Source organism: Serinus canaria, chromosome 19, assembly GCF_022539315.1.
Source record: "Serinus canaria isolate serCan28SL12 chromosome 19, serCan2020, whole genome shotgun sequence".
In the NCBI taxonomy this organism is placed as follows: domain Eukaryota; kingdom Metazoa; phylum Chordata; class Aves; order Passeriformes; family Fringillidae; genus Serinus; species Serinus canaria.
Window position 1 is genome coordinate 5,963,607 of NC_066332.1, and position 27,355 is coordinate 5,990,961.

The window sequence follows — 27,355 nt, forward strand, 5'->3', positions numbered from 1 at the left end:
TTCTTTACTAATTGCTTTAAAGTCTGTGAGGTGTCAAATTCTGTTCTGGCAGCTCTAGGAAAAGATGCCCTGGGCTTGGGGAAATCGGGATGGAAGCACTGGGACAGCTGTCAGCAAAGCATTCCCACTGCCCCTTCCCAGGGGCATCATCCCTATGCCTTGGGGCTGGAGGGCAGCGCTAACGAGCCCTAGAATGGCTGCACTTTTAAAGCTACATTTGCCTTTTTCCCTCGTTCTTGAAGGTCTGACTCACAGTTTTTGGCACTGGAAGGCAGCTCCGGAGAAGGTCAGCCCAATTAATGGCAGCAGCCCCGGACTTTTCCTCCTTGTAACTCCAGCTGGGTGTTCAGAGGAGGCTGGCTGCCTGGCCATGGCGTTCTGGCATATTTTGTGTCCTGAAAAAAAAGAACTTCTCCCAGCTGTCGCCAGAGCACAGACAGGGAGCAGCCTGGGATGGGGCTGTGCCTGCCTGGGGACGGGGTTATGGTTTCAGTCAGTCGGTGGTGGTGCGTCCTGATGAGATCCCAACAGGCAGGAGAACCATGGGGACCACCCCTCTCAGCCTCTCTGGAGTGACTGGAGTATCCTCACCTCATCTGGGCTGTCGCTGGCGTGTTGGGGCCGAGCTCTGGCACGCTCAGTGCACGAGTGGTCCAGGGAGCCGCCGTCCTGGGCTCGGTGCCCACATCCCGTGCCCGCATCCCGGCACTCGGGTGCTCACGGCCGCCCCGGCTGGTGCAGCTGGATGTGGCGAGAATTAATGGAGCACCGGCCGGAGGCGGCTTTAATTAGCACCGAGACACGGGGAGGGGGCAGCATGCCCGGGGACCGCTGCCGCCTTTCCCTAGCGAGGGAGAGACGCTGGGAGAGCATCCAGGCACCCGGGAGAGCATCCAGGCACCGCCGGCTCCCCGCCGCCGTCCCCGCTCCCCCCGGGAAGCGGCTCCAGCCGCAGTACGGCGGCAGGGCCCTGCGGCGGCTGCTCAGCGCCGGGGGCTGAGCGGGGCCCAAGGGGGGATCTCAGCAGAGCCGGCTGGGAAGGGGCTTATTCTGGGCTGGGAAATAAAAGGGCCAAAGCAGTTTGGTGAAATAACGCTCTTTTCCCCATCATTTTGCTCCTTTCCTTGCGAGCTGGACAAAGCCCGGGTGGGACACCCCTAGGACTGGGACATGGGGACAGTCACATCCTTGGGCCACCCCACCCCAGCCCACAGGGAGTGAACTCCATTCAGAGCTTGGCTGGAAATGAGCAGCCCCAAACCCTGGCAGGATGGTGAGGCTGGGCCTCGCACCCTGAGCTGGCAGGGCCTGTCCTGGCTGTGTGACTGGGGCACAATGCAGTGTGTCTGTCCTTGTGTCCTTCTGTCTGTCCTGGCAGTCTCTGAGCTGGTACTGCCGGTGTCCATGTCCTCCACACCCTGGGTGTGATGCAGCATGGCTGGGGAGTGAGGGAGAGACCTGGGCATGGGATGGAGGGTGTGGTGGTGGAAGGTGAGGAGGAGGAGAATGGGAAAGAGGGCTGAAGATGGAATATGGGGATGGAGGAGAATAGAGAATAGGGATGGGGATGGAGAATGGGGATGAGGATGGTGGATGGGGAGGATGATGGGGAAGGGGATGGGGGATGAGGATGGAATTTGAGGATGAGATTGAAGATAGGGATGGAGGATGGGACATCTCTGAACACTTCCAAAAGCTCTAATCCAGGTATCAGAAAGCACCTGCAAGCTGAAAAGCTGGATTGAACCTCCCCAAGGCCCAAGGTGGCACGTAGGAGGAGGATCAGGATCCCAAAATATGTGGGTGAATGCCTGGTTAATATGGGAAAAGAGGGATTTGCTCAGGAGTCTCCCCAGCAGCTCCAGCCCATGGTGCCAGGGTCCCTCCTGGGTGGCAGTAAGGGAATTTGGGAGGTGGGAATGGATGCCAGCAGTTGTCCCCAGCTACATCCTGCAGCCTTTGGGAGTGTGTGGAGACACAGAGCTCACCCCAGGATGCCTGCTCTCCCTCTGGGCAAGGCAGCCAGGCAGTGGCTGCCAGTGATTGATGTTTTGTGGGTAATTACTGCAGATAATGAAATATTTAACCATCATCTTTATTATCAGGGTAGCTCCGAGCCTGGTGGGAAACCACTGCTGTTTGGCCAGGGCTGTGCTGATGGGTTTGGTGCTGATTTTGGTGCTGGCAGAGCCAGGTGGTCCCTGTGTGGTGGCCACTGGGTTGAGGTCGTGGTGGAGGCAACCACTCTGTGTCCCTGAGCTGTCCCTTGTGAGTGCAGGGCATGGCTGGGGATCTCCTCGTGGGGCAGGGAGAGCACAGACCCAGCTGGGGGACATGGGCTCCCTCTGCCCTGATGCCTTGTCCCCATTGTCACCAGCAGTGTAGGGCTGGCTCTGTTTGGCACCCAGAGATTGGCCTTGGGCACCTTTGGAGAGCTGGGGGGAGGGTTGTGGGTGGGTTTTTCCCATTCCTTTGTTTCCCTGCCTGTGCTGGGGCTGAGGCAGGGGGCTGGTGGCAGCTCCCACGGGTGATATTGCTCCAGGCTGAGGGACGCTGGGATGCAGTACCACATCCACCCCCCAGTCCATTTCCACCTTCCTGGCCCCAGGTGCAAGGGGATTTCTCCAGCTCCCTCTTTTTCATGGGAACATTTCAAGGAGCATTTCCTGGTGGATCTGCATGCCTCCCCCACAATGCAGCCTTCTCTCACAGGTACCCATCCAGCTGCCAGTTTGTCTCCATCTACCTGCCCAGCTCTGTATCCCACACATTCTCAGGGTTTTTCAGCAATGAATTTATCCACTGCTGGGCTCAGGATAAAATGAATTCCCACCGGGGACAAGCAAGCAGAGGCTGCTGCAGAAAGCATCTTCTCCTTTTCCCTCTCCTTCCCTGAGCCCCGCTGTAGGGAAAGGTTTCTAAGTAGGGAGCTTCCCCCTTTCTCTAGCTTCTTCCAGGTTTTTGGCTTCATGTTCTGATGGGAGAAAAAGGGAGAGGAGCTCCCAGGACAGGTTTTTCTGCAGCATCTCTCTGTTCTCCAGCCTGGAGCCATCATGGGATTTGGAGGGGGGCTGGGTTCAGGATGGGCAGGGAGGGCTGAGCAGGGCTGTGGGGTGTCATGGGGTTTGAAATGTGGGTGCTGCAGGCAAGGGGGGACCCTCCAGGTGTAGGCATGAGCATCCAGGAGTGCAGAGCCCTGGCTGGCTCCTGCTGCACCAGTGCCTCTGTGGAAATAAAGGCTGCTGGCTCCTCTCTGCATGGTAGTAATGGGGGGGAAAAAAAGAAAGAAAAAAAGCCTTGTAATTAAGCACTCAGCTGCTGTCCTCCCTGGGCAGGCTTGTCAGGAGATAAATGACTCTGTGGGGCAGCCAGTGGCAGCAGGAGAGTCAGGGATGTCCTGTGGGGATGCTGTGGGGTGGGAGATACCTTCTGGCCCCACCACCCCAGGGAGGGCTCTGAGGTATTTTCTCTTCTCCAACAGCAAAGAAACCTCATCAAAGCCTCTCATGGATGATCTGCATCCCCACCTTAGCTCTGTCCCAACTGGCATGGCCATGGGAAGCTCTGAACTGCCTGGTATCCTGGTGGAATGGCACACTGGAAATGGCAAACCTTTCCTGGGCTTGAAGCAGTGTGGATCAGTCCATGTTCCATCTGCCCTTCCTACTTCTACTGGGCTTAGGGATGCCTCCTGCCCTGGGCCAGTGTTTGCCCATCCTCCATGGGCAGCGTGTGCCAGCCACCCAAGGATTGGCCGCTTCCTGCATAGGACATGACATTCAGGCATCACCCATCCTTGGAAAAGCTTCTCCAGCAGGATCCATGGGATAGAAACACCTCAGAGAAGTGTCTTTCTGGCAAAAGCTGCTTCTCCGAGCCCAGATCCAGCTTGGAGAGTGAGGCAGGATGCTCTGCCTTTGCTCCTGATCGTTTCTCTTTGTGCAGGCCCCTGTAAAGGCAAGGTGGTGCCTCTGCAGCCTGGTGGAGCTGGTGGTTAAGGCAGCAGATCTCCAGTGGGAGCATCCCATGCTCAGGAGAGGGCTGGAGTGCTGGGCAGGGGAGCTGGGGCAGGGCAGGACAACAGGGACAGCGAGGAATGGGTGCTCAGCCATGCGCCGATGGCCCGAGGGCGCTGAGACAGGGCTGTGTCTGTCTGGTTGATCCAGGAGATTTGGGAGCATCTCCTCCCTCAGGCTCGGGGAGCATCAGCCAGAGCCTCAGCACAGCAATGCTGCTTGGGAACAGTTGTCCTCTTCCAGGGGTTATTTTTGGAGCCAAGTGAGGACACGTTGGCTGTGTGGTGGAAAGAGGAGGCAGAGACACGTGAAGTGAAGGAGCAGGGAGAAGGCAGAGGGGCAGAGGCCGGTGAGGATCCTCATCTCCCCTTGCAGCCCACGCTGGGCCATGCCAGAGGAGGCCAGGCCATAGCCAAAGAGTGCTAGGTCATGGCCCAACAGCATCAGCAATGTTTGCTGCCTGAGCCAGACGTCAGGATGTCCCACCACTGCAACAAAACCAGCCAGTGCAGCTGGGAAATGCAAGGGGATATCTGAGGTCTTTGGGTCCCTAGAGGACTGTGAGGATGGATACCTGTCCCTGCTCCAAACCCACACTGGCTGACAATGAGGTTCATGGCATCCATGTCCTGCTGCTGTCTTGGGCCCCACAGACCCACCCTTGGCCAGGTTTTTCCAGTACAAAGCTGGAGCAGAGCATCCTCCTCTCTTTCCCAGGAGCCAGCCCTCTTGTCATGGTGACAGAAGTAGCCCCAGCCTTGCTTTTGAAGTAAGGAGTAGGGGACATCTAGTCACTGTCCCCATCAACCTGCTTTCAAGACTGATTTTACCCTCAGGTCCTTGCAGGGTCCCCTCACTGTCACGGGGTGAGAGGGGAAGCAGGGCAGGCACTGACCCTGACTCTTTCTCTCCCTCCCAGGCAATCATGGCTCTCTACAACAATGGGGCTGATGTGCCTTCACCCCAGGAAGCCTCCAACGGCTTCCCCCAGCCCGGTGCCTCAGGAACGTGGCACAAGGGCGAGGAGGAGGTGCGGCTGGTGGAGCCCAGCATGGTGAAGAAGGCTCACCGGGAAATCCTGGATCATGAGCGCAAGCGGCGGGTGGAGCTGAAGTGCATGGAGCTGCAGGAGATGATGGAGGAGCAGGGGTGAGTGGTGGGAACATCTGGGATGGGATTCTTTTGACCTGTTTGTGCCTTGTTCTCCCCATTTAAGAAATATCTCGATATGGCAAGTGTCACCATTTGGAAGTAAATCGACTTTTGGGTGAACCAAACAGCTCTGGTGGGTTGGTCTGTGGTGGGAATTGCCTAGGAGTTCATCCACTTGCCCTGCTTAGAAATTTGGGCTCCCAGCTTGTCCTGCTGGGAAAGCTGAAGCAGGAAAGAGGAGTGAAGTTGCTCATGGATGTGCAAGTCATCAGTGCCACCTATCCTGTGCTCCGCATGCCTGGGATGTGAGATCCCAGAGGAAAGCTGGAGTTTAGTCAGAGGAGAGGCTGGTTTGGGGCTTCAGTTTGCCCTGTTTTCCTTTCCCTCCCCAGCTTTGGGGTGATAGGACCCCCTGTCCCCATCCTGCCAATGCCATGGCCAGGCACTGCAAGCTGCTCCCCAGCCTTTGCTCTCCCCTTGGGAAACAAAAGGATAGGGAAAAACCCAAGGGGCTGAGGAATATCCCTTCCTGGGTGGGCAGAAGGGACTGGGGGGCCAGAAAGGAGACCCCCATCCCTGCATGGCTGTGCTGTCTCTGGCAGCAGCCAAACATCCTGATCCCTCTGACAGCTCTCTAAAACCTGATGGATGGAGCAAATTCTTCGGCACACTTGGGTAGACGGGGACTGGTATCAGCTGGGGAGAAGGAAAATGGATTGAGGGAAGGCTTCGCCAAGGCTTTCATTAAGAGTGCAAGCGTGACCTAGAATTAAATTGTCTCACACAGACTGGAATAATGATTGTGCCTAATTTGTCATTATGGAAATAAATAAGGCTGACCTGGTGCTTTGGGGAGCCCAGAGCCTCCTGTCGGGTTCCCGAGCCCTAGTAGGGATCTTACTACTGGTAGTAGCATTACTGCAATGGGTAATAGCAACACTGCAACCAGGATTGTTGTTATTGCTGTAATTGCTTTGCTGTTATTAAGGCTATTAATAACACTGATGATGGCGATATGCCGAAATGATAATATAATTACAGTAATAATCTTGGTCAACCTGATTAATCCTCTGCCTGCTCTTCCCCTCTACACAGGGGCTTTCCAGGGGGGTTCCATGAGAAGGGATTTGCACCCCTGAGGCTTCTGTCTGGACCAGGGGCAGCCTCCTGGCCATGGCCTTGGGGGAGTTGTTGATGAGGGCAGAGCTCCAGGATGGATGTGAGTGTCAGCAGAGGGGATTCTGCAGGGATTTAAGCACTCCCTTGTTTCCTTAAAGGGGGATGGCTCCTCCTGCCTGTGCTGTAGCTCGCTCCAGGCTGCCTGCACTGTTATTCCCTGCCTGCAGGCTGGATTCCCTGTCCAGAAAAGAAGCGTCAGCAAATTTTCTTTCTTTCCCAAATCCATTCTATATGTTGAATGCAAAAGCAAACCCCCTCCTACAGGGTTATAAGCAGCACCAGGGGAATGCAGGAGGGAAAGGGCTGGTGATGCTCCTGCCTCCATCCCTGGAGGTGGTGGGGAGTTCCTCCCCTTGGCCTCCCCCCACAGATTTGCTAATGGCCCAGCCGCAGTGGCCCATCTGTCACCTCCTGTTTGGCCTCATGTCCCCTCTCCAAGAGCACTGGCCATGTTCTTAATATGCTGCAGCAAATGCTGATCTTGGGCAGACATCTTCCTGCTGCTGTGGGCTGGCTGGTGTCCATGGGATGGCCAGGGCTGTCAGCTCCATCCTTGTGGGGTGGCCACTCTGCCCAGCTGGGTGCACTGCCATCGAGGGAATGGAGCAGAACAGCATTTGAGGGTGCTACCCTGGTTTTGGGGGCTGCCTCCAAACCCTGTTATGAGCCTTCCTTCTGTGTGGAGTGTGGCTGGGGAGTTAATGAGAGCCTTTCAGTGCAAATGAGTTTGTAAATATTAATTCCCCTCTCCTTGCCGTTCCCCTTCATGGACACTGCTGGAGGGGAGGGTGGTGCCCTTCTTCATGCATGCCCTTGTTCACCCAGGGTACTCAGAGCACTGCAAGGGGCATCACTTTCCCCAGCATGGGCTGTGTGAAGTGCCAGCCTTGGGGACTGCAGGGCCAGGCCTGGCTCTGGCATCCAGTTTTCTGGCTTGTGGCAGTGATGCTGGTGGGATGTGATGAAAAGGGTGGGCCTTGAGCAGCCCCTCTAGAGTCTGTGGCTGAGGACAGGGACACACACAGAGCCTGACCCCTTCCCTCCCACGGTGGCAGTGTGGTGGTGACATGAAGTCCTTCTCCCTTCCCCCTCTTCTGGGATTATGCCAAGATCGTAGTGGGTCTCTCCACTACATCCCTCTGTTGGGATGTTTTCAGTTGAGGAGGATGCTCAGGTGCCCTTGTGCAGCCACGGGATGTGGCACAGGACCCCCCAGCCAGGGTTGTCACCTGTCCCTTCTCAGGGACACCGTGGGGACGGCAGGAGTGCCGTGGTTTGCAGTGGCTGTTCTCAGATGCCAGGACACAGTGATTAGTGTCTCTCGTTAATAACCCTGCGGCGCCTGAGTCAGCTCAGCAGTAGCGCAGAGCTGGCACAGCTTTCAGGGCCCCAGAGCATCAGGGGACGAACAGGGGGAGCTTGTGATGGGACAGAGATGCTGGGAGGGAACCCCAGAATCACTGGCTGCAGTGGTGGCACTGCCAAGAGAGTTTGGTGGGCACTTTCCCCAAAGCCTGCGGCAGTCACAGGGAATGGCAGCTTCATAGTCACCCTTTTCTTTTCCCCCTTCCTCTGCCAAGCGCTGCTAGAAGAAGCAGGCAAGAGAGAGGAACATAGATAGTGGTGGCAGGGGACCAAGCAGAGGTCCTGCTGTCCTCCAGGCCCTGATGACTATCACCATGCCACCTCCCCTTTTGATTGGCTCCTTGGGCCGTGTGTCACTTCCAAAGGTGTAGAGTTCCTCAGCAGGTCCATGGGGAGCCCATGCTCCAGCCACTGCCCTAACCACATCTTTGCCCATCCAGGTACTCTGAAGAGGAGATCCGACAGAAAGTGGGGACCTTTCGGCAAATGCTGATGGAGAAGGAGGGTGTGCTCACCAGGGAGGACCAGCACGGGCGCCAAATGTAAGTCAAGGAGCTTCCAGTTGGTCCATCTGTGTGTCTCATCCCAGAGAGACATGTCCCTGATTGCCTCTGAGCATCAATGGGCAGGTGGGTGGGTGGATGAGGGTGTATCTAGGCATGACTGGATAGCTGGATGGACATGGAGAGGGTATCAAGAGATGGATGGATGGATGGATGGATGGATGGATGGATGGATGGATGGATGGATGGATGGATGGATGGATGGATGGATGGATGGATGGATGGATGGATGGATGGATGGATGGATGGATGGATGGATGGATGGATGGATGGATGGATGGATGGATGGATGGATGGATGGATGGGTGTTGGCTTTGAGTCAATGCTTGTTTGATTTGATAGCTGGTTGGTTGATTTGGTTATTTGATGTCTGGTGGTTGATTGGTTGATTTGATGGTTTGTTGGTTGATATGATGGTTGGTTGGTTGGCTGTTCAGTCAGCTGGAGGCAGGATTTGCCTCTCCAAGGCAGTGTCCTACCTCTGCAGAGGTTGAAGGTTATCCTGCACTGGTCATTTGGAGACCTCTGGGTGCTGTGCAGAGGCCAGCATTTCAATAATTCTGTCCCAGAGGATGAAATACTAGTGCAGAAGGTCTCAATGCTTGGCTCACCCCACCAGCCAGAGGCAGGGACCCCATGGAAGAGCTCCTCCAAGGAAATCCCATACTGTTCCTCTGCTTCTAATCACTCCTCACAGTGCCTGGTCCTGGGGGGCTGCATCTGCCCTAGAAGCTGGCTTAGGGCTCAAGTTTGGTGTCCAAAGCAGCCCAGATCCTGCTGGGGACATGCCAGTTGCTGCTCCTGCCCTGCACTGGACTATTCTCTGCCTCACCAAGGTCCACCCCAGCTTGATGATGATTTATCAGCGCAATGCTTAATGGCCCAGGCAGCATGGCTGGCCCGGCGTGCACCATCCATCAGCCTGGAAACCAGGTCACTTGGGACAGGAATAGATGCTTCAGGTTCACTGAATATTAATGCTTCATTAGGGTCAGGAAATCAGGGCGAGGGGGGAGGCAGAGAAGCCATGGCAGCAGGGAGAGCCTCCCTCATACCACTCTGCTGGCACACCAGGCAGGGTGAGACCCAGGGACATGGCTGTGCCCTGCCTGGATGGGGCTCATGGGCTTGGGACAGTGTGAAACATTCAGGATCCTCCTCCTCCAGGCAGGAAAAAACAAGGCATGGGGGAAACCAACCTGCCCAGGTCACTGAGTATCATGCCTGGCCTGAGGTGTTAACAAGTGGCCTTTGCTGGTGGGGGCAGGAGTCATCTCCAGGGCATCTTCCTGGCAGGCTCGTAAGGGCCAGCACTGTAACGAGCACATGGGGAAGCCAAAGGTGCCTGAAAGTTACCCAGGCAGCCCTGGCTGTCACCTTTACAGGCTTGGTTTTGCAAAACGAAGGGTAATCATTAAAGATTAGCCCCAGGGCTATAAATAATAGTGCTGAGCTCGAGGGAGCAGTCTCACAGCAAAGGATTGCTCGGAGGAGAGCAAAGCCAGAGGCGCTTGAGGAGGCTGGTAGGAGCTGGGTCCAAAGGGGGTGGCTCCTCAAGCAGCAGGGATCTGAGTTTCTGGAGGATATCCTGCGTGCCAAAGGTCTCTGCTGCATGAAGAGGCTGGACAAGGGGGTTAAATAAGCTTTAAATAAAGAGCCTCAGCCCTTGTGGTGGCTGGGAGAGTGCTCAGCAGAACATCTCGTGGTCTGGTTCTGCTCCAGCACCGCTCTGGGCTTTTACTGCACGGTCCTTGGCTGCTGGGACTGTGAGTCTGAACCAGCTGGTCCTGTTTCAGAGCCAATGCGAGGGCTCAGCATCATCTGCATAACTCTCCAGGGAAAAGTGAGGCATCGAGCAGAGCTGTGACCACCTGAGTCCCTGGCTTTGCTCTTTGTGCTCTCCCAGCTCCCGTCTCTGTGTGCACAGCTCAGTACAGCCCGGTCCCCAAGGAGAAGGGTTTGATGGACAGGCTGGTGGGATTGCAGACAAAGGCAAGCGTGTGCTGGGCAGGGAGGGATAATTGGAACAGCACAAGGCTGGTCTTGAGCTGCTGAGCACAGCTAATGGGTGAGATGCTGGCAGCAGGCTCCGGCGTGGAGCACTGCCTGCTCACAGAACAGAGACACACACAGAGAATTAACCCCGTTCCCTTCTCTCTTTGCCTCTTTTCTCCCCCTTCCCACGGTTGGATGGGTGGTTGAAAGGCTGATTCTACCTTTGGGACATAGCCAAAGCAGGAGTCATGTGGAGAGGACCCAGCCAGCCATGGTTGTGGCACAGAAGGGAGCCCAAGTCCTGCTTGAGCAATCATCTGTGGTTAGGGGAGAGTGCCTCGTGCGTAGTTTCGGTCCAGGACATTTCTAATTAGGTTAAACAGCCCATGGCCTGCCTGTGGCCATGGATGCCAACACGTGCCACTGTCAGATCTGCAGTCTGGGACTGGGAGCTTCCCTTTTCTCAGGCAATGACCAGGCTGCCAAGGGACTGATACTGTGGGGTTTCACTTCTCCACCAGCATGGCTGACTGCTCACCTCCAGGCTGGGAAGGGCAGAGGAGCCCACATCAGATTTCTGAGGGCAAATCTTCCTTGGGAAGCAAACACCTGGTCTGCTGTGGTGCTGGGCACCCTCCACACCTATCCCCATCTCTTAAGTTTCCTTCTAGAGCACCTGGATATCCTTGTCCCTCCATGGGTGACATGTCCTAGATCCCTCAAGAGCAAATGAGAGGCTCCCTGTGGGTTTTGTTCCTGGGGGTGATGGCAGAGCCAGCCCAGGGAGGTGGGGGCATCAGGAAGAGGTTGGGCAGGGACTCCTGAGACTGTCCTAGTCCAGCTGCCAGGCCTCTACCAAGCCCTGCCCACAGCCCCGGTAGTCAATGGCAACCTCATGCCAGTTTCCATGGCAGTGGGAAAAATTAATGCTGATGAAGTCACTCAGGAGAGAGAGAGAGAGAGACCCTGATGGCTCTAGGCATGATGTCCCCCCACCCCTTCTTCACCTGCTCCTAGGAGGGACATTGACCATTACCTGCCTGAAGCTCCAGTGCTGAGCTGGTGGCACTGTGGGGTGCTGGCCTCAAAGCCCAGATCATCCTGGGCAGTTCCCACCTAAATTTCCACTGCTGGTCTTCTGCCAGCTCCTCTCACCCTTATCTAGCCCTGCAACCCACCTGGGCTGATCCAGCCTTCTGCTCAGCCCCAGCTCTTGAGCAAAGCCAAAAGGGGCTCAAACGAGGCTGGGGCTGGGCCCTGTGGGGAGATGGTGGCCTGAGTCTCACAGTGTCTCTATGCCAGCCTGCTGGGGATCTCTGCAGGGATTGGAGCCACAGGAATACCCTGAGCAGACCTCCACCCTGGGACTTTGCTGTGTGTGGACATCAAGGGACATGACCAAGGTCCCCTGGGGATGCTGCGGCAGAGGCAATGTCCCCCAACCCCTGTAGCTGCATTGAGGCTGCTCCAGCTGCTCTGGTGGGAAACAGGGAATGGGGATCCCCTAATTAATCCTGCTCTTCCTCCTTTGGCAGTGTGATAGAAAACCACCACGGGGCAGATGGGGAGGAGTACGAGGTGGAGTACCCTGACTATGGAGAGGGCTGCCTGCTGCAGTGCGACTGCTCGGCCGAGTGCTACCGCGAGGACAGCGGCCACCGCGAGTACAGGTCTGCGTGGGTTTTGGGGACCTGCTGTGCACAGGGTCCCCATCCAGGGACACAGAGGCCAGGGGCCTGTCCCTTCTTCTTTTCCTAACCTTGTCTGGTGTCTCCCACAGGTTGAAAAGACGCTCGAGCAGCTCCACCTCTCCTCCACCCAAGAAGAAAAAAAAGAAGAAATCAGGTCACCGCCGGAGCCGGTGAGTCCCTGGCTGTCCCTGTGCTGTCCCCTCTCTCTGGAGGGCAGCTCACCTCCCAGCTCAGCCTTTTGCCAGGCTCTGGAGGGGCAAGTCACCCCATTTTTGGGGGCAGTACATCCCTGAATGTGCACCCTTAAGAGATGCAACGCATCTGCATGTACTGATACTGCAACACACACGTGTGTGCACACACCTACTGCATGCACTGGTGGGACCTTGCCTTGTCCATGTGGGGAAGGAGCTCACTGCCACAGGGCACAGCACCAGACAGGATATGGCTCTGTGAAGGGTCCATCTGCCCAAAACCTCACCACTTAGCACTGCTGCCTGGGCAGGATGCTGTCCCTAATGTGTCTTTCTTCTCTGCCTTTCCCATGGCAGCAAAAAGAGGAAACCCGGCTCAGAGCGCAGGTGAGTGACCACTGGACTGGGTGGGCTGTGGGGTCCCCTCTGGGCTTGCGAGGCCACTGGGCACAGACTGGCCTCTGCCACCCACTGTCCCCTTCTGAAATCCCCCTGGGAATTGGCCCCTTGTCTCCTGCTGGAGGCTGTAGAGCCCACGAGGTGGCAATGAGACACAGCAAGATTTGGGCATTCCAGAATTGAAGGCAGCCAGAGCCCTTCTGCCAAAAGTCCCTTTCTGCCCTCCAGCCCAAATCCCCCAGGAAATAACTGCCACGTGATGTTCATGCATCTCATGGGGTGTTCCAGGAGAAGCAATGTGGCTGGGGATGGTGGGAGCAGGCTCCCCTGGGCCAGGAGGAAGAGGCTGGGGAGTCCCTTGCTCCCTGCTCAAGGGCACCCACTTCCCCCCTAGCTGTGACAGCTCCTCACCCATCCGCAAGGAAAAGAAAAAGAAGACTGGAAAGAAACACAGACGTGACAGGTAGGATGGACACGACAGCAGGCTGGGGACAGCAGGGGTGGTTGGGGACAGAGGGACTTGTTGGGGCTGCTCAGGTCCTTGGGCTGGGGTGGGATTTAGAAGTGGATAGAGATAGACTCTGAGGACTTTCATGGGGCCATCATCTCCTCACAGCCATTGTCACCTGCCCCATCCAGCTGCCCACCTTGGGGCCATCCCCCTGTGCTTCTCCTCATCCCTGGAAACTGCCCAGCCTTTTCTCCCCTCTGGCCAGATCAGTGTGTCTCCTTCATCTCTGCCTCCTCTTCATCCCTTAGGTCTGAGTCGGGGTCACGAAAAAAAAGAAGACACAGGTAAGAGTGACAGCTACCAGGAGCCACCCCACTGCCACCAGCTGCCAGGGACACCCTGTGTGCTGCCCACCTGCTGTCCCCTCCCCTCTGCCCATTGTGATGAGCCTCCTCACCCCATAGCTGGACAGTGCTGTGTGTCCTCTGCCCTTGGATGTGGCACAAGGCCACTCTTGCTGAGCTGACTGTGGGTTCCCACATGGAGGATCCCAGGCAGCCATGGCCAGGGCAAACCTTGACTGTTGCCCTGCTCTGCAGATGCTCTCTGCCAACACTGCTGTTTTAGGGTGAAAGGAGTGAAAAACACACAAAGTTGCCAGAGAGAGTGCAGGGCAAGACAAGTGGGAGGGTGACAATGGGCCCGAGCCCTCAGGATGCTGAGCAGAGCCAGTCCCCCTCTTTTCTCCTGCCTGGTCTCACCAACCTGCACCTGACCCCACAGTCCCCCCAAATCCATCTGGGATCCCCACCATACTTTGAACCTCAGTGGAGCCCAGCTCCAGACCAGGCAGGTCCTTCCCCTCGCTCATCCAGCAGCCGCGGTGTCTCTGGGGGGCTGGGAAAGCCACCCCCAGGTGCTGCCCCCGCTCCCACGTCTGCAGCTTTCGGCTCTTCCCGCAGGTCCAGAAGCCCCAAGAACAAACGGAAAGAGAAAAACAAAGAGCGCAAGAGGTGAGGGCCGGGCTGGCGGGGGCAGCGGGGCTCTCTGTGTCCCTGCGTGTCCCCCGCGGACGCTCAGCCTGTCCCTCGGCCCCCGGCCGCCCTCTCCACAGGTCCCGCAGCGAGTCCCCGGCCTGGCGCTCGCACCGCCGCAGCTCCTGCAGCTCCCACAGCGCCTCGCTCTCCTCCGACAGCGGCTCTAAATCCCCGGGCAGGTAAGGGACAGCCCGAGGACCCCCGTCCCCACCACCACACCCAGCCCCAGCCTCTGCGATGGGACCCTGTGGGGTAGAGGGCAGGGACAGAGATGTCCTTGGGACGGACACCCTGGTGTGGTAGAGGGCAGAAAGTGGGTGACAGAGGTGTCCCAGGGATGGGGACCTTGGAGGATGGAGGGCAGAGGCAGGTGGGAGAGGTGTCCCAGGGGTGAAGACCTCAGGTGATGGAGGGTAAAGGCAGGTGGCAGAGACATCTCTGAGACAGCTATAGAGGCGAGTGGGATGGTGCTGCAACATCTCTGGAAGGTTTGGGAACATGGTCCCCAGACGGGGTTTCAATTTTTGGCTAAAGAAAGCACAAAACATCAGTTTTCACCCCATTTCTGGCTTCGGCAAAGCTTGGGCTCCTGCCGGCGGCTCTGCCGGAGCCGGGCCAAGGGCGGGGCCGGGCTCGGGGCCGGGGGTGCCGGCAGCTGACGGTGCGGTACTCCTCAGGGTGAGCCCCAAGCGCCGGCAGGATGGCCCCAAGGGCAGCAGCGCCCGCTCCAGCCGCAGCCCGTCCTCGCCCTCGCCCCAGCGCTCGGCCTCGCCGCACCAGAACGGGCACAAGGGCAGCGCCCAGAACGGCCGCCACAGCCACGGCGCCCCGCTCCCGGAGCCCTCGGATGTACGTAGGCTTTTCTTGGATCACTCTTCGCTTCCCTCCCCTCCTCCCTCCACAGGACTGCCCCTCTGCTCTCCTCTCCCCTCCTGCCCCACTCGCTCGGCTCCCCGCCCTGCCCAACAGGAGCACACGGGAGAGATGTGGGGTGCAGGTTGCACCATCCCAGCACTCACCGACCCCGAGCTGGGTGCACGATCTCCCTGGGGGAGCCAGCCCATCACCCTGAGGCAGGGATCAGGGCAACCAACAGGTCATCCCTCTCCCAAAGCCACACGTCGCCCTGCAGATGTCACCCCCACTCCAGGATGATGGCTTGGCAGGCCAGCGTCACCTGCCAGGGTCATCTCCGGGCTCCGCACCTCCCTGAGATTGATCCCAGACAGCCAAGAAATGGCCAAAGCAGGAAAATTCTTGTTTGCCCACCAACCCCAACTCTCCCTAGTGCCAAGGGCCAGCACCAGTGCTCAGGACTCCAACACCCACTCTGGCCACGTTAGGGTTTGGAGGGGATTTGATGCTGGATACTCAGATTTTAGGACCTTGAGGTCCCCATGGCAGGTGACATCAGAGCTGAGCGTCCCCAGCTCTGCCTCAGCATCCCGAGGTGAAAATCTTGGTGAAACCTTGGGGGTTGCTCCCTTGCTGAGTGGGGCAAAGCCCTAACCCAGTGGGCCCAGGGAACCAGCCCCTGTTTGAGCAGTCTGGGATAGTGAGGAGCCTGCTTTGGCTGTGGGGAGCTGGAGGCAGGGCTGAGTGAAAGCAGGACACTGCAGGACTCCACTGATGGAGCCCACACAGATCCCTGCTTGCCCCAGGGAACCTTATTCCCACAGGTGAGGTCCTGGGCTGGCAGCACCCACGCTGACACCCCAACACCTGCAGGGCCAGGGGCACCCCGGCAAACGGGGCCGGTAACCCCCGACCCCACATCCACGTCCCCTTCACCCTCCCCAGCCCAGCACCCCCCAGCAGCACCCAGCACCCTGCCCACCTCTCGGGGCACCTCTCTGCTTTCTTCTTTCCTGTGGTTCCGGCGGGGGCGTGGGGCGGTTCGGGTGCCGAGGCGCCGCCCCCGGGCGCCCGGCTGGCCCCGCTCTCCCCTGCCTACCCCAGCATCGCCCAGGCCGTCGAGCTCCCTTGGCTCCCCGGCACCAGCGGGACTTTTCTCCAACAACTTTCTCTCTTTCTCTCTCTCTCTCTTTCTTTCTCTCTCTGGTTTCTATTTTTTATTTTTTTTTCTTTTTAATCCCATCTGTGTTTTTCTTTAGCCTCCCATTTGAAAAAAACCCAAACGGTAATATACACTTCCATTTCTTGCTCAGCAGAAGCAGGGACGAGGGGGAGGGAAGGGCAATGAAACGTGCTTTTTTTTCCCGCCCCCTTGTTTTAGTTTCCTTTCACATGATTTATTTTCTTTTCCCTTGTGATGTACAGAAATGCAAACGATATATATTTCTCTTATTTTTATTTCCCCCCCACCCCGTCGTCGTCGTGTTGTTCTAGAATTTTTTGCTTTTGTGTGTGTTAATGTGGAGAAGAAAAAAAAAAACAACAAAACAAAAACAAAAACCCAATGTGTTTTCTAAATATTTACGGCCGCTGAACATTGTAATTCCATTTTCTATATTTTCAACAAGGAATTTAAAAGGGAAGAGAACCCAGCAGCACTACACTGCAAAGGAGCGAATTGCCCTTTTCCTCCTCAAATTGGCAACTGCCCGCTGTCCTCGGCTGGATCCCGCTGCCGTGGCGAGCTTTTCCTGCCCGGCTGCAGGATGAGGCCGCTGGGTGCGGGGCTATCCCACCAGGATGAGTCCCCAGCCCCCTCCCCACCTCCCGCAGACCCCCCAAAAGCTCCGGGCTCAGCCGGGTGAGCCGTGCCCACCCCAACACCCCCAGAGCCGCCGGGAGCCAGGGGTGCCCCGGGGCGCTGCGCGGCGTTGCCTTCCCTTTTAAATGCCCAGTCCTGTCTCCATCCATCCCTGCTGCCTTCCCAGCCTTCCTCCTGGGTCTCTCCTCCTCCTCCTCGCCCACACGCACCCTCCAGCCCCTCTTTTTCTCCGGTTTTCTTTGGACAACACAACCCGACATCCCTCGCCGTGTCCCACCTCCATCCATCGCCTTCCCTGCATGTGATCCGGGACTTTGCCATGTTATAGAGTGACTTTTAAAGACTGAACCGCAGCCTGATCGGGTTACAGACACCAGCCAGCCACCCCCCCCCCCCCCGCGGCCCCCCCCTGCTCGGAGGCCGGCCGCAGCCTTCCAATCAAAACACCAAACAAAAATTTTTTAAAAAAGAGAATAAAAATTAGAAGCTAAAGAGACCAATTTAAAAAATAATTTTAAACATTCTAAGCAAAGCAAACGGGATTAGCCGAGGGGTCTGGATCGCCGTACTAAAGAGTCCTTGTCTTTTTCCCATTCTGCCCTCCAAATGTGGAGATTATTGTTTTCTTTTTTTATTATTGCATTCCTGTCACTGCCAATTCCAAAGGTAGGTATTTTGTCCACCTCTGCACGTTCACTTCTGCAGATGAGCCTGTTGAAAAGCACCGTAGCTTGATTTAATGTTATTTTCTCTTTCTTTCTGACTTTCTTTCTCTTTCTTTCTCACTCCCCTTCTCTGTCTCTCATTTTGTCTCTTTTTGGTGGCTATATATAATTTTTTTTTATTTGTATGGTTTTCCCCAGTTAGCTGCAAAGCCATGCTCTTCTCTTACGTTCTTTTATTTTAATTTTTTTGTTTTTTGCCCTGTCCACGTAATATTTTTTTCTTTCTTCCCCTCTTTTCTCTTCCCCGTCTCCTCGTGCTGTCGGTAGAATGCATTTCTGTGTCTTTCAGCCCTCTGAATTTGTGTTCGTTTCCATTCAGGGGCCGAGCACGGCTGTTCCCTTTCAATCCCCCATTAGTGGCTGGGTAATGAAGGTGAAGATATTTAGGGAGAAATAGGGGCAGTGGCCACGGGTAGAAGTGGGCACAGGGGGTTTTGGGGTGGATGGATGGGGTAAGATATGAGAAATCTGGGGAGATGTGTGGGTTTAGCCCCTCTTCAGGGGCAAAAAACCCAGTTCAGGGAAAATACTGAGGGAGGCTGCAGTAGGGAAAGGTGTAAATCTTTCTGTGTGGAGAGAGGCAGGTCCAGGACATCCCAGTCTGTGAGGGGCAGGTGACAGCATCCCTGCCCTGGCTGTCCCATCCCCACAAGTGCCCAGAGTGTGTTTTCACTCCTAGGCTGAGTCTTGGGCAGTTTGGGTTTATTGGAGATGCTTTGACCTTTGCTGCCTTCCTGCATGCCAGGGCAGGAGACTCCAGGGTTTGGGTGGGAGCCCTGCATCCCACAGCCCGAGCCCATGGCATGGCCAGCCAGTGCCAAAATGCCACCCTGGTAGAGAGGAACCCCCTCTCTTTATCTCTTCATTGTCCTCTTCTTCTTCTTCATCATCTTCTCTGCTTTAATGCCCTCTCCGGGATGTGGGGCTGGGCATGGGCTCCCCTGATCCCCCTTTCTGGGGCTGCTGATCCCCCTGGAGCAGATCCAGGTCCCCCAGTACTTGCAGGGCAGCTGGGCAGGGCTGATTGTCACTGCCAACACCCCGCTTGCTGCAGCCATTGCAACAGCAACTGGTTTTTAATAAAACCCCCAAAATCCCCCCATTTTAGCTGCAGCTTGCTGCTCTGTGGCTGGAGGGATTGGCTTTTCCATGGGGACAAGGATGTGGTGGGGTGTGGAGCAGTCTGGGATGCTCAGGGACATGGAAGCTTCATGTCCCTTTTACAGCATCTTCGTGGTGGTCTCCAGAATCCCAGCCCTTCACCCTGCCCCCTTCTTTTTTGAGGGGAGTAAAGTGGCATTGAGAACACAGGGGGATGGGTGGAGAGAACCTCAGCCTCAAGGATTCACTGATCATTCATTGGTGTATTTGGGGCAATGGGATGGTGAGGAACTGGGGTCACCAGCCCTGGGCATGGTGGCACAATCCTGGCACCACCCCAATATCCCTGAACCCCTTTTGATCCCCTTGGCTGGACTCAGTAATGCCCTGTGCAGGATTCACCCTCCCAGGGATTCTCAGGGACCTGGCACTGGGCTGTGGCTGGGGGGAAAGAGACCCAGCTGGGGTTTGCCAGCTTGGGCAGGACTGGTGTTATAGGAGCTGTTCCCACCCATCTCTTTGGTCTCGTGGTGTTTACAAAGATGGGGGGAACACCCAGGCAGCGTTTGTGGCTCAGAGGAGCTGAGATATTTGGGAGCCTCAGGGCTGGGCCAAATCCCTTGAGGTCTCAGTGCTCAGGGCTTGGCCACGGTGGTGGCCCAATGTTTCCCCTCCCCATAGGAGAAGTGAGATGGTTTGTTTTATTTCTCCTCTCTCTGGCTCTGTCTCTGTCTCTCCTCCTTCTCTCGCTCTTTCTTTCTCTCTTGCATTTTTGTGAATCTAATGATGCACTTATATTGCCCCGCTTTTCCCTTCTCTTCATACCTTACCTACTAAAGGAGGAAATGCCACTTTTTTGGTAAGTGGATGTTAACCAAGAGGGACTTAAAAAAAAAAAAAAACATATAATGGAAAAAATAAAAAAAAAAAGGAAGCAGAAAGCAAAGTCTGTGTTGAGTGCTGATGAGGACTTAGCAGTTCCCTGCAGAGTCACAGCTAACAGCTCAATGCGTGTCCCAGGAAGAGCTCAGAGACATTCGTTTATCTCAGTAACGAGGACATTTGTGAAGTTTTGCTTTGTTTTTTATTTATTTTTTTATTATTTTTTAAAATTTATTTGATTTGGATGGTTTTTCTTCTTTCTTTTTTGTTGGTTTCTTTTATGCCTTCTCGTCCCCCCGGCCCCCTCCCCTGCCTTGCCCTCCATTGTCGCTCTGTGCCGTTTTTTCCTCGTTTCTGGATTTGTTTTAAGCCGAAAGCCATACTCTCGATAAAAACTACACGTATCAGAACATATATCTCTATATATGTGCATGCCTCTGTGTGAGCAGACCCCATCACCTCCAGCCCTCTTTGGTTCGACCCTTTCCCCTCGGCTCAGTCTGATTTACTGTCCCCCACTGCCCCACCTTCCCTTCTGTCATCTTTTCTTTTTTTTTTTTTTTTTTTTTTCCCCCATTTTCCTTCCTTCGTTTGGGTTTTATCCCCCTTTTCCCTTCCCCTTTCTTGGTCGGGGTGGGCGGGCACCAGGGTTTCCTTTATCCCCTCTCCAGGTGTACTTTGGGCGGGGGGGGATGTTTGTTTCTTTCCCTTCAAGCTTTCCCTCCCCGACGACTTGGGGCTTTCTTGGATTTATTTATTTTCCTCCCATCCCACCCCTTCCTTTGGGTTTTTATTACGATTTAAGTTGAGTTATATTTTTTTGGCGTTTTGCATGCGGAGGTTTGCATGACCCACGTTGTTGAGGGCGAGAGGAAGGTGCAGAGTAGCGTCTGTGTAGCCTGCCTTATGCGATGTGCATTGACGTTGTGATCTGCGCCCCCTGCCCGGCGCCCCCCGTTAAAATCCCCTTTCTCCTTCTTTCTTGTCCCCTTCCTCCTCTCCCTCCTTCTCTCTCTCTCTCTCTCCCCCCTTGCCAGAGGCCGGCTTCGGCGTCCCCCTCTCCGCGGGCTCACGGCAGGACGGAGCCGCCGTCCCCCCGCACCCGGGGGGGCCGACACGGCGCCCGCAGCCCCCGGTCGCCCACGCCGGAGCGGGCCAAGCACGGCCACCGGCATCGCTCCCGCAGTGCCTCGCCGCCGTCCCGACACCGCGGCCAGAGCAAGGGGCAGACCTCGGCCCCCCGGGAGCCGCCGCCGCCGCCGCTCAGCCCCGCCGGCTCCAGCAGCGACTCGGAGGGCTCGGCCGGCTCCCACCCCTACCACCCGCCCGCCGGCCCCGACAGGAACCACGGCGCGCACGGCAAGAAGTAAGGGAGTGCCCGGGATGGGCTCCTGTCGTCCCTGCCGGGATATGGGAGCTGGGCTCGGATGTTTGGGGTGCAGCTCCCTGCGGGCACCTTAAATCCATCCAGGCAAAGCCCTGGAGAGCGGGGCTGGGTTGGGATGCTCAAGGGATGGGAGTGGGAATAGGGATGGGAAAGGGACAGGAATGGGGATGGCAATGAGGACGAGTTGGCGATGGGAATGAGATGGGGACAGACCCGGGGATGGTGATAGGGGATAGGGATGGGGATAGGGAAGAGCCAGAAGGGTCATGCCTGCAAACGATTATCCCACTGCGAAGGGCAGTGCCTGGACGGCAGCAGGGGATTACAGCATCCCACAGGATGCAGGATGCCAAGCAAATGAAAACCCCGTGATTTACAGTCAGGGATGTAGCCCGGTCAAAAACTGGTGTTGCGTAGGTGTTCCTTATGGGAACCTGGGGTCCCTGGCTTTTGTGGGGACACCCTGCCAGCCAGGACAGGTGCGAGGCCGTGCTGGCATCTGCCTTCCCAGGGTGAAGGAGCGGCACCACCGGGGCCGGCCCAACAGCAGCTCGGAGTCGTCAGCCAAGCACTCCCGGCACGCCTCGGAGCGGAGGAAGAGCCCGTCCCCCAGCCCGGGCCAACGCAGCAGCTCCTGGAGCTCCAGCGGCTCCCTCTCCAAGTCCCGCTCCCGCTCCCGGGAGAAGAGAGCAGGACGCAGCCGATCCCGCTCGCCCTCGCCGAAAAAGCCAGCCAGCAGGTCAGGCCTGAGGGGACAGGGGTACGGGGACACCGCGGGTGCCAGTGGGCTCAGAGGGCATCGCGGCTCAGGGTGGTCCCGGCTGCCCTGGGACTCAGGGAGGGGCCGCACGTCATTGTTGGAAACGCCAGCCCCAGGTGGCAGTGTCATCTTGGCAGTGACTGCTGCCACAGGGTGTCCCCGCGTCCCCCACGGGACCCCAGCCCATTCCCTGACCGTCCTCCTCCTCCTCCCCGGGCTGCAGAGAGAAGGACAACGAGCCCCGAACACGTCACGGTGATCCCGATCCCGCCCGCCCCCGGCGCCGCTCCAGGAGCTATTCCCCCATCAGGAAGAGGAGACGCGACTCCCCCAGCTTCATGGAGCCCAGGAGGATCACCAGGTGTGTCCTGGCGTGGGGCAAAGGCTCTGCCACGGCCACTGACACGGCCACTGCCACTGCCCGGGGCTGGGCTGGGCTCTGCTGCCAGCTGACCCCAAAGGGTGCATGGGTGGGCGGATGGATGGATGGATGGATGGATGGATGGATGGATGGATGGATGGATGGATGGATGGATGGATGGATGGATGGATGGATGGATGGATGGATGGATGGATGGATGGATGGATGGATGGATGGATGGATGGATGGATATACAGATGGATGGACACACGGATGGATGGATATACAGATGGACAACAGCAGCTCTGTGGGTGCACAGATAGCTCTGAGGACAACTGGGTGAATCAGCTGGCCCAGACAGATGGGTAACCAGACTGCCTTCAATACTGTGACCTTCTGATCTCTCCCTATTTCGAGGCATGAAAACAGGAATTAATTTTAATCCGCTGTGCATATTCCAGCAGTGCTCACGTCCGCAATCACGTCTCTCCTGCCCTCCAAAAGCTGGTTTCTCCTCCTTGGGATCCTGTTGCCTCAGGATCCTGAGCTGTAAGACAGGCAATATTTCGTGCCAGACAAAACACTGTGTGCATATGTAGCACCTCGTTAAGATGCAGCACTGGCGGCGGGGCCGTGCCCAGCCCAGATTATCTCCTTCTTGACCTATTTGTCTCTCCCACTATCAGCTGGGTGATGGTGGGGGGGGGCTGGATTTTCAGAAATCTGCCTCCCTGTGGGAGGGATTTTGTTTTGCCTGGGCAGGACTGGAGTTGTCAGGAGAGAGGACAGGAGGAACACTGCAGAGCCCATGGCTTAGAGCTCCCCACAGTTCTCCCTGATGGATGCCCTGGAAAGAGAATGGGCTGGGAACAGCCCAAGTGCCACTGTCTGGTTTTCCATCCCTCCTGCTCCATCCAGGTTTTCCCAGGATGTGCCCAGAGAGGTGGCAGGGCTTGGCTGGAGAACACAGCCCATGGTCCTCATGGGGACTGTTCACCTCATCCCATCACCATCCTTGGGGGGGATGGGGGTGGCAGACCCTGCTCTGCTCAGGGTTCAGGAGGAGGAGAGCCATTTCTGTGAGGTGTAGAGGATGCTGCGGGGAAGGGGCAGCCAGGGAAACACCCCCAGCCTCCCTTGCCTGCCCCACAGCCCAGCCAGAAGCCCCAGGGCTTTTCTTTGCCCACCTGCCTCATCCCCAGCTCCCATCAAACCCTCCACCATGTGGTCCTACCTCAGTGATGCCAACTTCTCCTTTTCCATTTCATCCCAAGGTCCCTCCCGGAGAGCATCGCCGCCAGCCCGGCTCCCAGGGTAACCTTTCCCCCTCCTCCTCCTCCTCCTCCTCCTCCTCCTCCTCCTCCTCCTCCTCCTCTTCCTCCTGGACCCCTCTGTGTCTCCTCACACCTTAGGATGCCCTCAGCACCCAGCCACTCTCTGGTCCCACTAACACCAGGCTGGGAGAAGGGACAAGGGGCCGACTCCCGATGTCGCTGCCCCCTGTGTCCCCCCACCTCACTGTCCCCGTGCCTCCCGTGTCCCTCCTCCTCCTCAGGCGCCAGCGGGCTGCAGCTCGCCTCCCGCTAATCCCAAACGTCTCTTTTTCAGCAGCTTTCAATCTTTGGTGTCTGGGAAACACAAAAGCCTCATTAACCTGCTCACTTTCTGCCCTCGACGCTGCCTAATCCAGGACTAACACCCCGGGGGAGGGGACAGGGGAGGAGGAGAGGGAGGGATGGATGGATGGATGGAAGGGGAGGTGATGCCGGGTGGCCTCATCCTGACACCCCGCAGCGGGTCTGAGCCCGGCCGCTGGGATGCTTGGCTGCCTTGGCTCAATGCTTGGCCGTGCCGGGGGTCCAGCGCCGGACCCCCTTCTCCGAGCGGCCGCGGGGTGCCTGACTCAGCTTCCCTTTTCCATTTGCAGCGCCCGCAAGCGTCCCATCCCCTACTACCGGCCCAGCCCCTCGTCCTCCAGCTCGCTGAGCACCTATTCGTACAGCCGGAGCCGCAGCCGCAGCTACGACAGCTACAGCTCCAGCCGCAGCCGCAGCCGGACTCGCAGCCCCCCCAGCCGCTCCCGCAGCCCCAGCCGCAGCCCCAGCTACAACAGCCGCAGCAGCTCGGAGAGCGCCGGCTTCTGAGCCCCGCCGGCAGCCGGCCGCAGCCCCCGACAGCCCAGCTCTGCCTCCTCCGTGCCACCTGCGCCCCCAGAAGGGACGGGACCACCGGGGAGGTGGAAAGGAGCCGGGGGATGCTAAGGACGGACCTGGCAGCGGGGGAGAGCACGGACGGGAACTCAGATGGGTCCTTGGAACGCCCTAGGAGGGGGTGGTTCCCCCTGCTCCGGGGTGTTTTGGGGTCGGGATGGGGAAGGGGAGGATCTCTTATTTCTGCGAGTGCCGGGGTGGGGCGGGGTGGGGTGGGCGAGCACAGAGCGAGGGAACAAATCCTCTGCAGAGACCTTGGGGGGTGGCTGGGGACACCCCTGGGGTCCCCCTGTGCTTTTTTTGGTTTTGTTTGACTGTTTTTTAGCACAAGAGCATCCCGGGGAAGCGGGCAGGGGGGTGGGCAGGCTCAGCTGGAGGGTGTGATGCCAACCAGAGGTGAGCAAGGCCCTGTTTCCCCCAGCAAAGTTGTCCCCAAGGTGTCATGGGGGACAGGGGCTCTGCAAAACATTTTGGGGTGCCCCCAGACCTGAGCACATGCCAAGCCGTGGATGAACAAAGCCGGCAGCACCTGTAATTCTCTTCTCAAGTGAGGGGATCCAGGGAAAAATGCTGCTTGTCCCAGCTCAGGAGCCGGCCCTGGCACCCACACACCCACCCAGTTTGGGGGACACGCCCGGGAGGAGGGAGCTGCAGGGCCTGAGGCTGGGCAGGGGGTGCATCCAGCCACCCTCTGGCGTTGGCATGGCCTGTCCCAGCTCTGGGCTCGCAGCCCCCTGTCCCCTCCTGCTCTGGGGAAAAGTGGCTGCTTTTTAAACTGAATTATGGGAAGAGAGAGGCAGGAGGGTCCCAGGCTTGGCCCGCCGCCCGGTTTTTGCAGGATTTTGCTGATTTCCCAAAAAAAAAAAAACCCCAGGCGCTGAGGACAGTTGTGGCCCCCGGGGGGTTGGTGTTTAATGCCGGTGGCCCCGCGTTTTCCGGCTGGCTGGAGCAGGACAATGGGGATGAGCCTCCCTGGGTGGGAGAGCAGCTGCCCAGATTAACCTGCTGCCCCTGGATGCAAAGCCAGGCTCTGGTGCTGGTTTCCAGCCAGCCGGGGTCGGGAGGATCCTCTGGAGTCCAGCTCAGCCTCGTTAGCCGTGGCCTGATGAACCAGAGGACCCGAGAGGACAGAGATGGGAGTGAAAGGGCACTTCAGGGTCAGCTCCCAAGCCTGGCAAGTTCAGGCTCAGCTAGAGGCTGAGGATTCACCAGCCCTTGGAGAAAAATGAAAAATCCCAGGAGCTGGGCAGTGATGGCTGCCAGCCCCTGGGTGTCCCAGCCACCTGCTGGCAAAGACACCTGAGCAAGAAGAGGTGTTAGAAATGGGGTGAACAGGTAAGGAGGGGACACACTGGTGGCACTCCATGGTGTAGCTTGTCCCCAGGTGCCAGCCCTGGGAAGGGTGGCAGCTCTGGATGCGACCGTGGCAGGAGGAGGAGACAAAGGGTTCTGCTCTCCTGGAGCCTGGTGAGATGGAGGACATGAGATCCCCCAGCATCCCCACAAACCCCGAGCCACACGCTCCGAAAACCATCCCAGCAATTCCAGCTGCTGCCCCACAGCCCCAGTCCCCCCATCGCCCCACGGGGAGCTCAGAGTGGCCGCTGGAGCCCCCACCCTGCTGGGATATGGGGGAATCCTCTGACAACACCCACACCCGAGCCAGCAGCGGGGGATTCCCTGCAGCCCCAGCCCTGCAGCCCCCGTGGGGCCGCGGCTCCCAAAGACCTGAGCCCCGACTGCAGCGGCGCCGCGGAGCAGCCAGCACATCAGGGAAAAATTCCAGTCTTCCTCTTTTACAGTCTCTGTCTCCTGCCGGGAGGGAGCCAACTGGAACAAATACTCTGTAGAAATACTTCAGTATTTTCCTGTCGCGCGTGCGCTCTCTCTCTGGGTTGTGAGTACAGCTGTAGATGCCGTGAGCTGGTGCAATTATAATAAATATACAGTATATATTGTAAATTACTCTGCTGGGCACTGAGAGGTTTCTTCCTGCCAGGAGCACGGCAGGGTTATCCTGCCTGCTTCCGTCCGGCTCCCTGCGGATCCATCCTGCTCTTCCCTCTGGCTCCATGTGGAGCAGCATCGAGAGTTTTGTGTCTGATCCCTCTGAGGATCCTGCTGTGTCTGTGGGGGGACCCTCTGCATCCTCCCTGGCTCCTTGCCGTCCTCCTGGCTCCCTGCATCCTTTCCTGCGTCACTCCCATTTGCCTGCAACTCCCCCATCCATTCCATACCTCCCGCATCCCTCTCCCGATCCCTCCCATCCTTCCTTGCTCCTCCCTGCGTTCCTGCCCGTATCCCTCCCATTTCCCTGCAGCCCTTCCTGCATTCCCACCTGCCACCCTTCCATCCATTCCTCGCTGCATCCCTCCTCTGACCCCTCCCCTCCCTCCCAGCATCCCTCCCTGCATCTTCCTCTGCATCCTTCCCTGCCTCCCCTCCATTTCCCTGCATCCCTCCTTGCATCCCTGCCTGCATCTCTCCCCTCCCTCCCACATCCCTCTCGTTTCCCTGCATCCCTCCCACTCCCTCCCCTCTGCAGAGCCCTGTCTTCCCCTGGTTCAACCCCCCAAGCCTGCCTCAGCCCCCAGCCCCACATCACTCAGCCCCCCCCCCCAGTCCCCTCCAGGCCCTCTGCCCCCCTAGAGCCCCCCTAACACCATTATCACAATCAGCCCCCAGTCCCCACTGGCCCCCATCAGGTCCTGCAAGCCCCCAGCAACCCCCACAGGTCCCATTGGTCCCCAAGACCCTCACCAACCCCACCAGGGCCTCAGGGACCCAGTTCCTGAGGACAGGAACAGCCCAGCTTGGTGCTGGGGTTTCCTACCACGGTGCTGGGCAGTGGAACCACTGGACTGCCAGAGGGCTGGGGGGCTCTGGAACCTTCTGGCTGGTGGGTGACCAGGAGCTGCGGGCTCTGGAACCTTCTGGCTGGTGGGTGACCAGGAGCTGGGGGGCTCTGGAACCCTCTGGCTGGTGGGTGACCAGGAGCTGGAGGGTCTGGAATCTTCTGGCAGATGGGTGACCGGGAGCTGGGGGGCTCTGGAACCTTCTGGCAGGCGGTGACACAGCGCAGGGCCACTCAGGGCCTCCTGCACTGACTCATCCGGCCATTCCCGAGGCGTTGGCCCTGCCCCAGCCCCTTCTCACGCTGCCGCGGGGCCGCATCCTGGGGATTGTTTTCCGGGCAGGCAGGCGGGAGAG

General features: G+C 57.7%; 1 protein-coding gene across 1 annotated transcript; it reads left to right on the top strand.

The window, feature by feature from the left end:
* Positions 1 to 4,941: 4,941 nt before the first annotated feature.
* Positions 4,942 to 24,079, top strand: SRRM3 (serine/arginine repetitive matrix 3). Its single transcript, XM_050981878.1, has 14 exons — positions 4,942 to 5,165; positions 8,153 to 8,254; positions 11,806 to 11,940; positions 12,051 to 12,131; positions 12,513 to 12,542; positions 12,949 to 13,017; positions 13,314 to 13,349; positions 13,968 to 14,018; positions 14,120 to 14,221; positions 14,720 to 14,891; positions 20,465 to 20,793; positions 21,326 to 21,553; positions 21,798 to 21,935; positions 23,863 to 24,079. The coding sequence occupies exons 1-14, from the start codon at positions 4,942 to 4,944 to the stop codon at positions 24,077 to 24,079; spliced, it is 1,914 nt and encodes a 637-aa protein (XP_050837835.1).
* The last annotated feature ends 3,276 nt before the right edge of the window (positions 24,080 to 27,355 follow it).

Bases quoted from the DNA above. Each gene is read 5' to 3' on its own strand.
- SRRM3 (XM_050981878.1), top strand. From the start codon at position 4,942: ATGGCTCTCTACAACAATGGGGCTGATGTGCCTTCACCCCAGGAAGCC. The intron at 8,255-11,805 runs GTAAGTCAAGGA...CTCCTTTGGCAG, and splicing joins GACCAGCACGGGCGCCAAAT to TGTGATAGAAAACCACCACG. The intron at 21,554-21,797 runs GTCAGGCCTGAG...CCCGGGCTGCAG, and splicing joins CCGAAAAAGCCAGCCAGCAG to AGAGAAGGACAACGAGCCCC.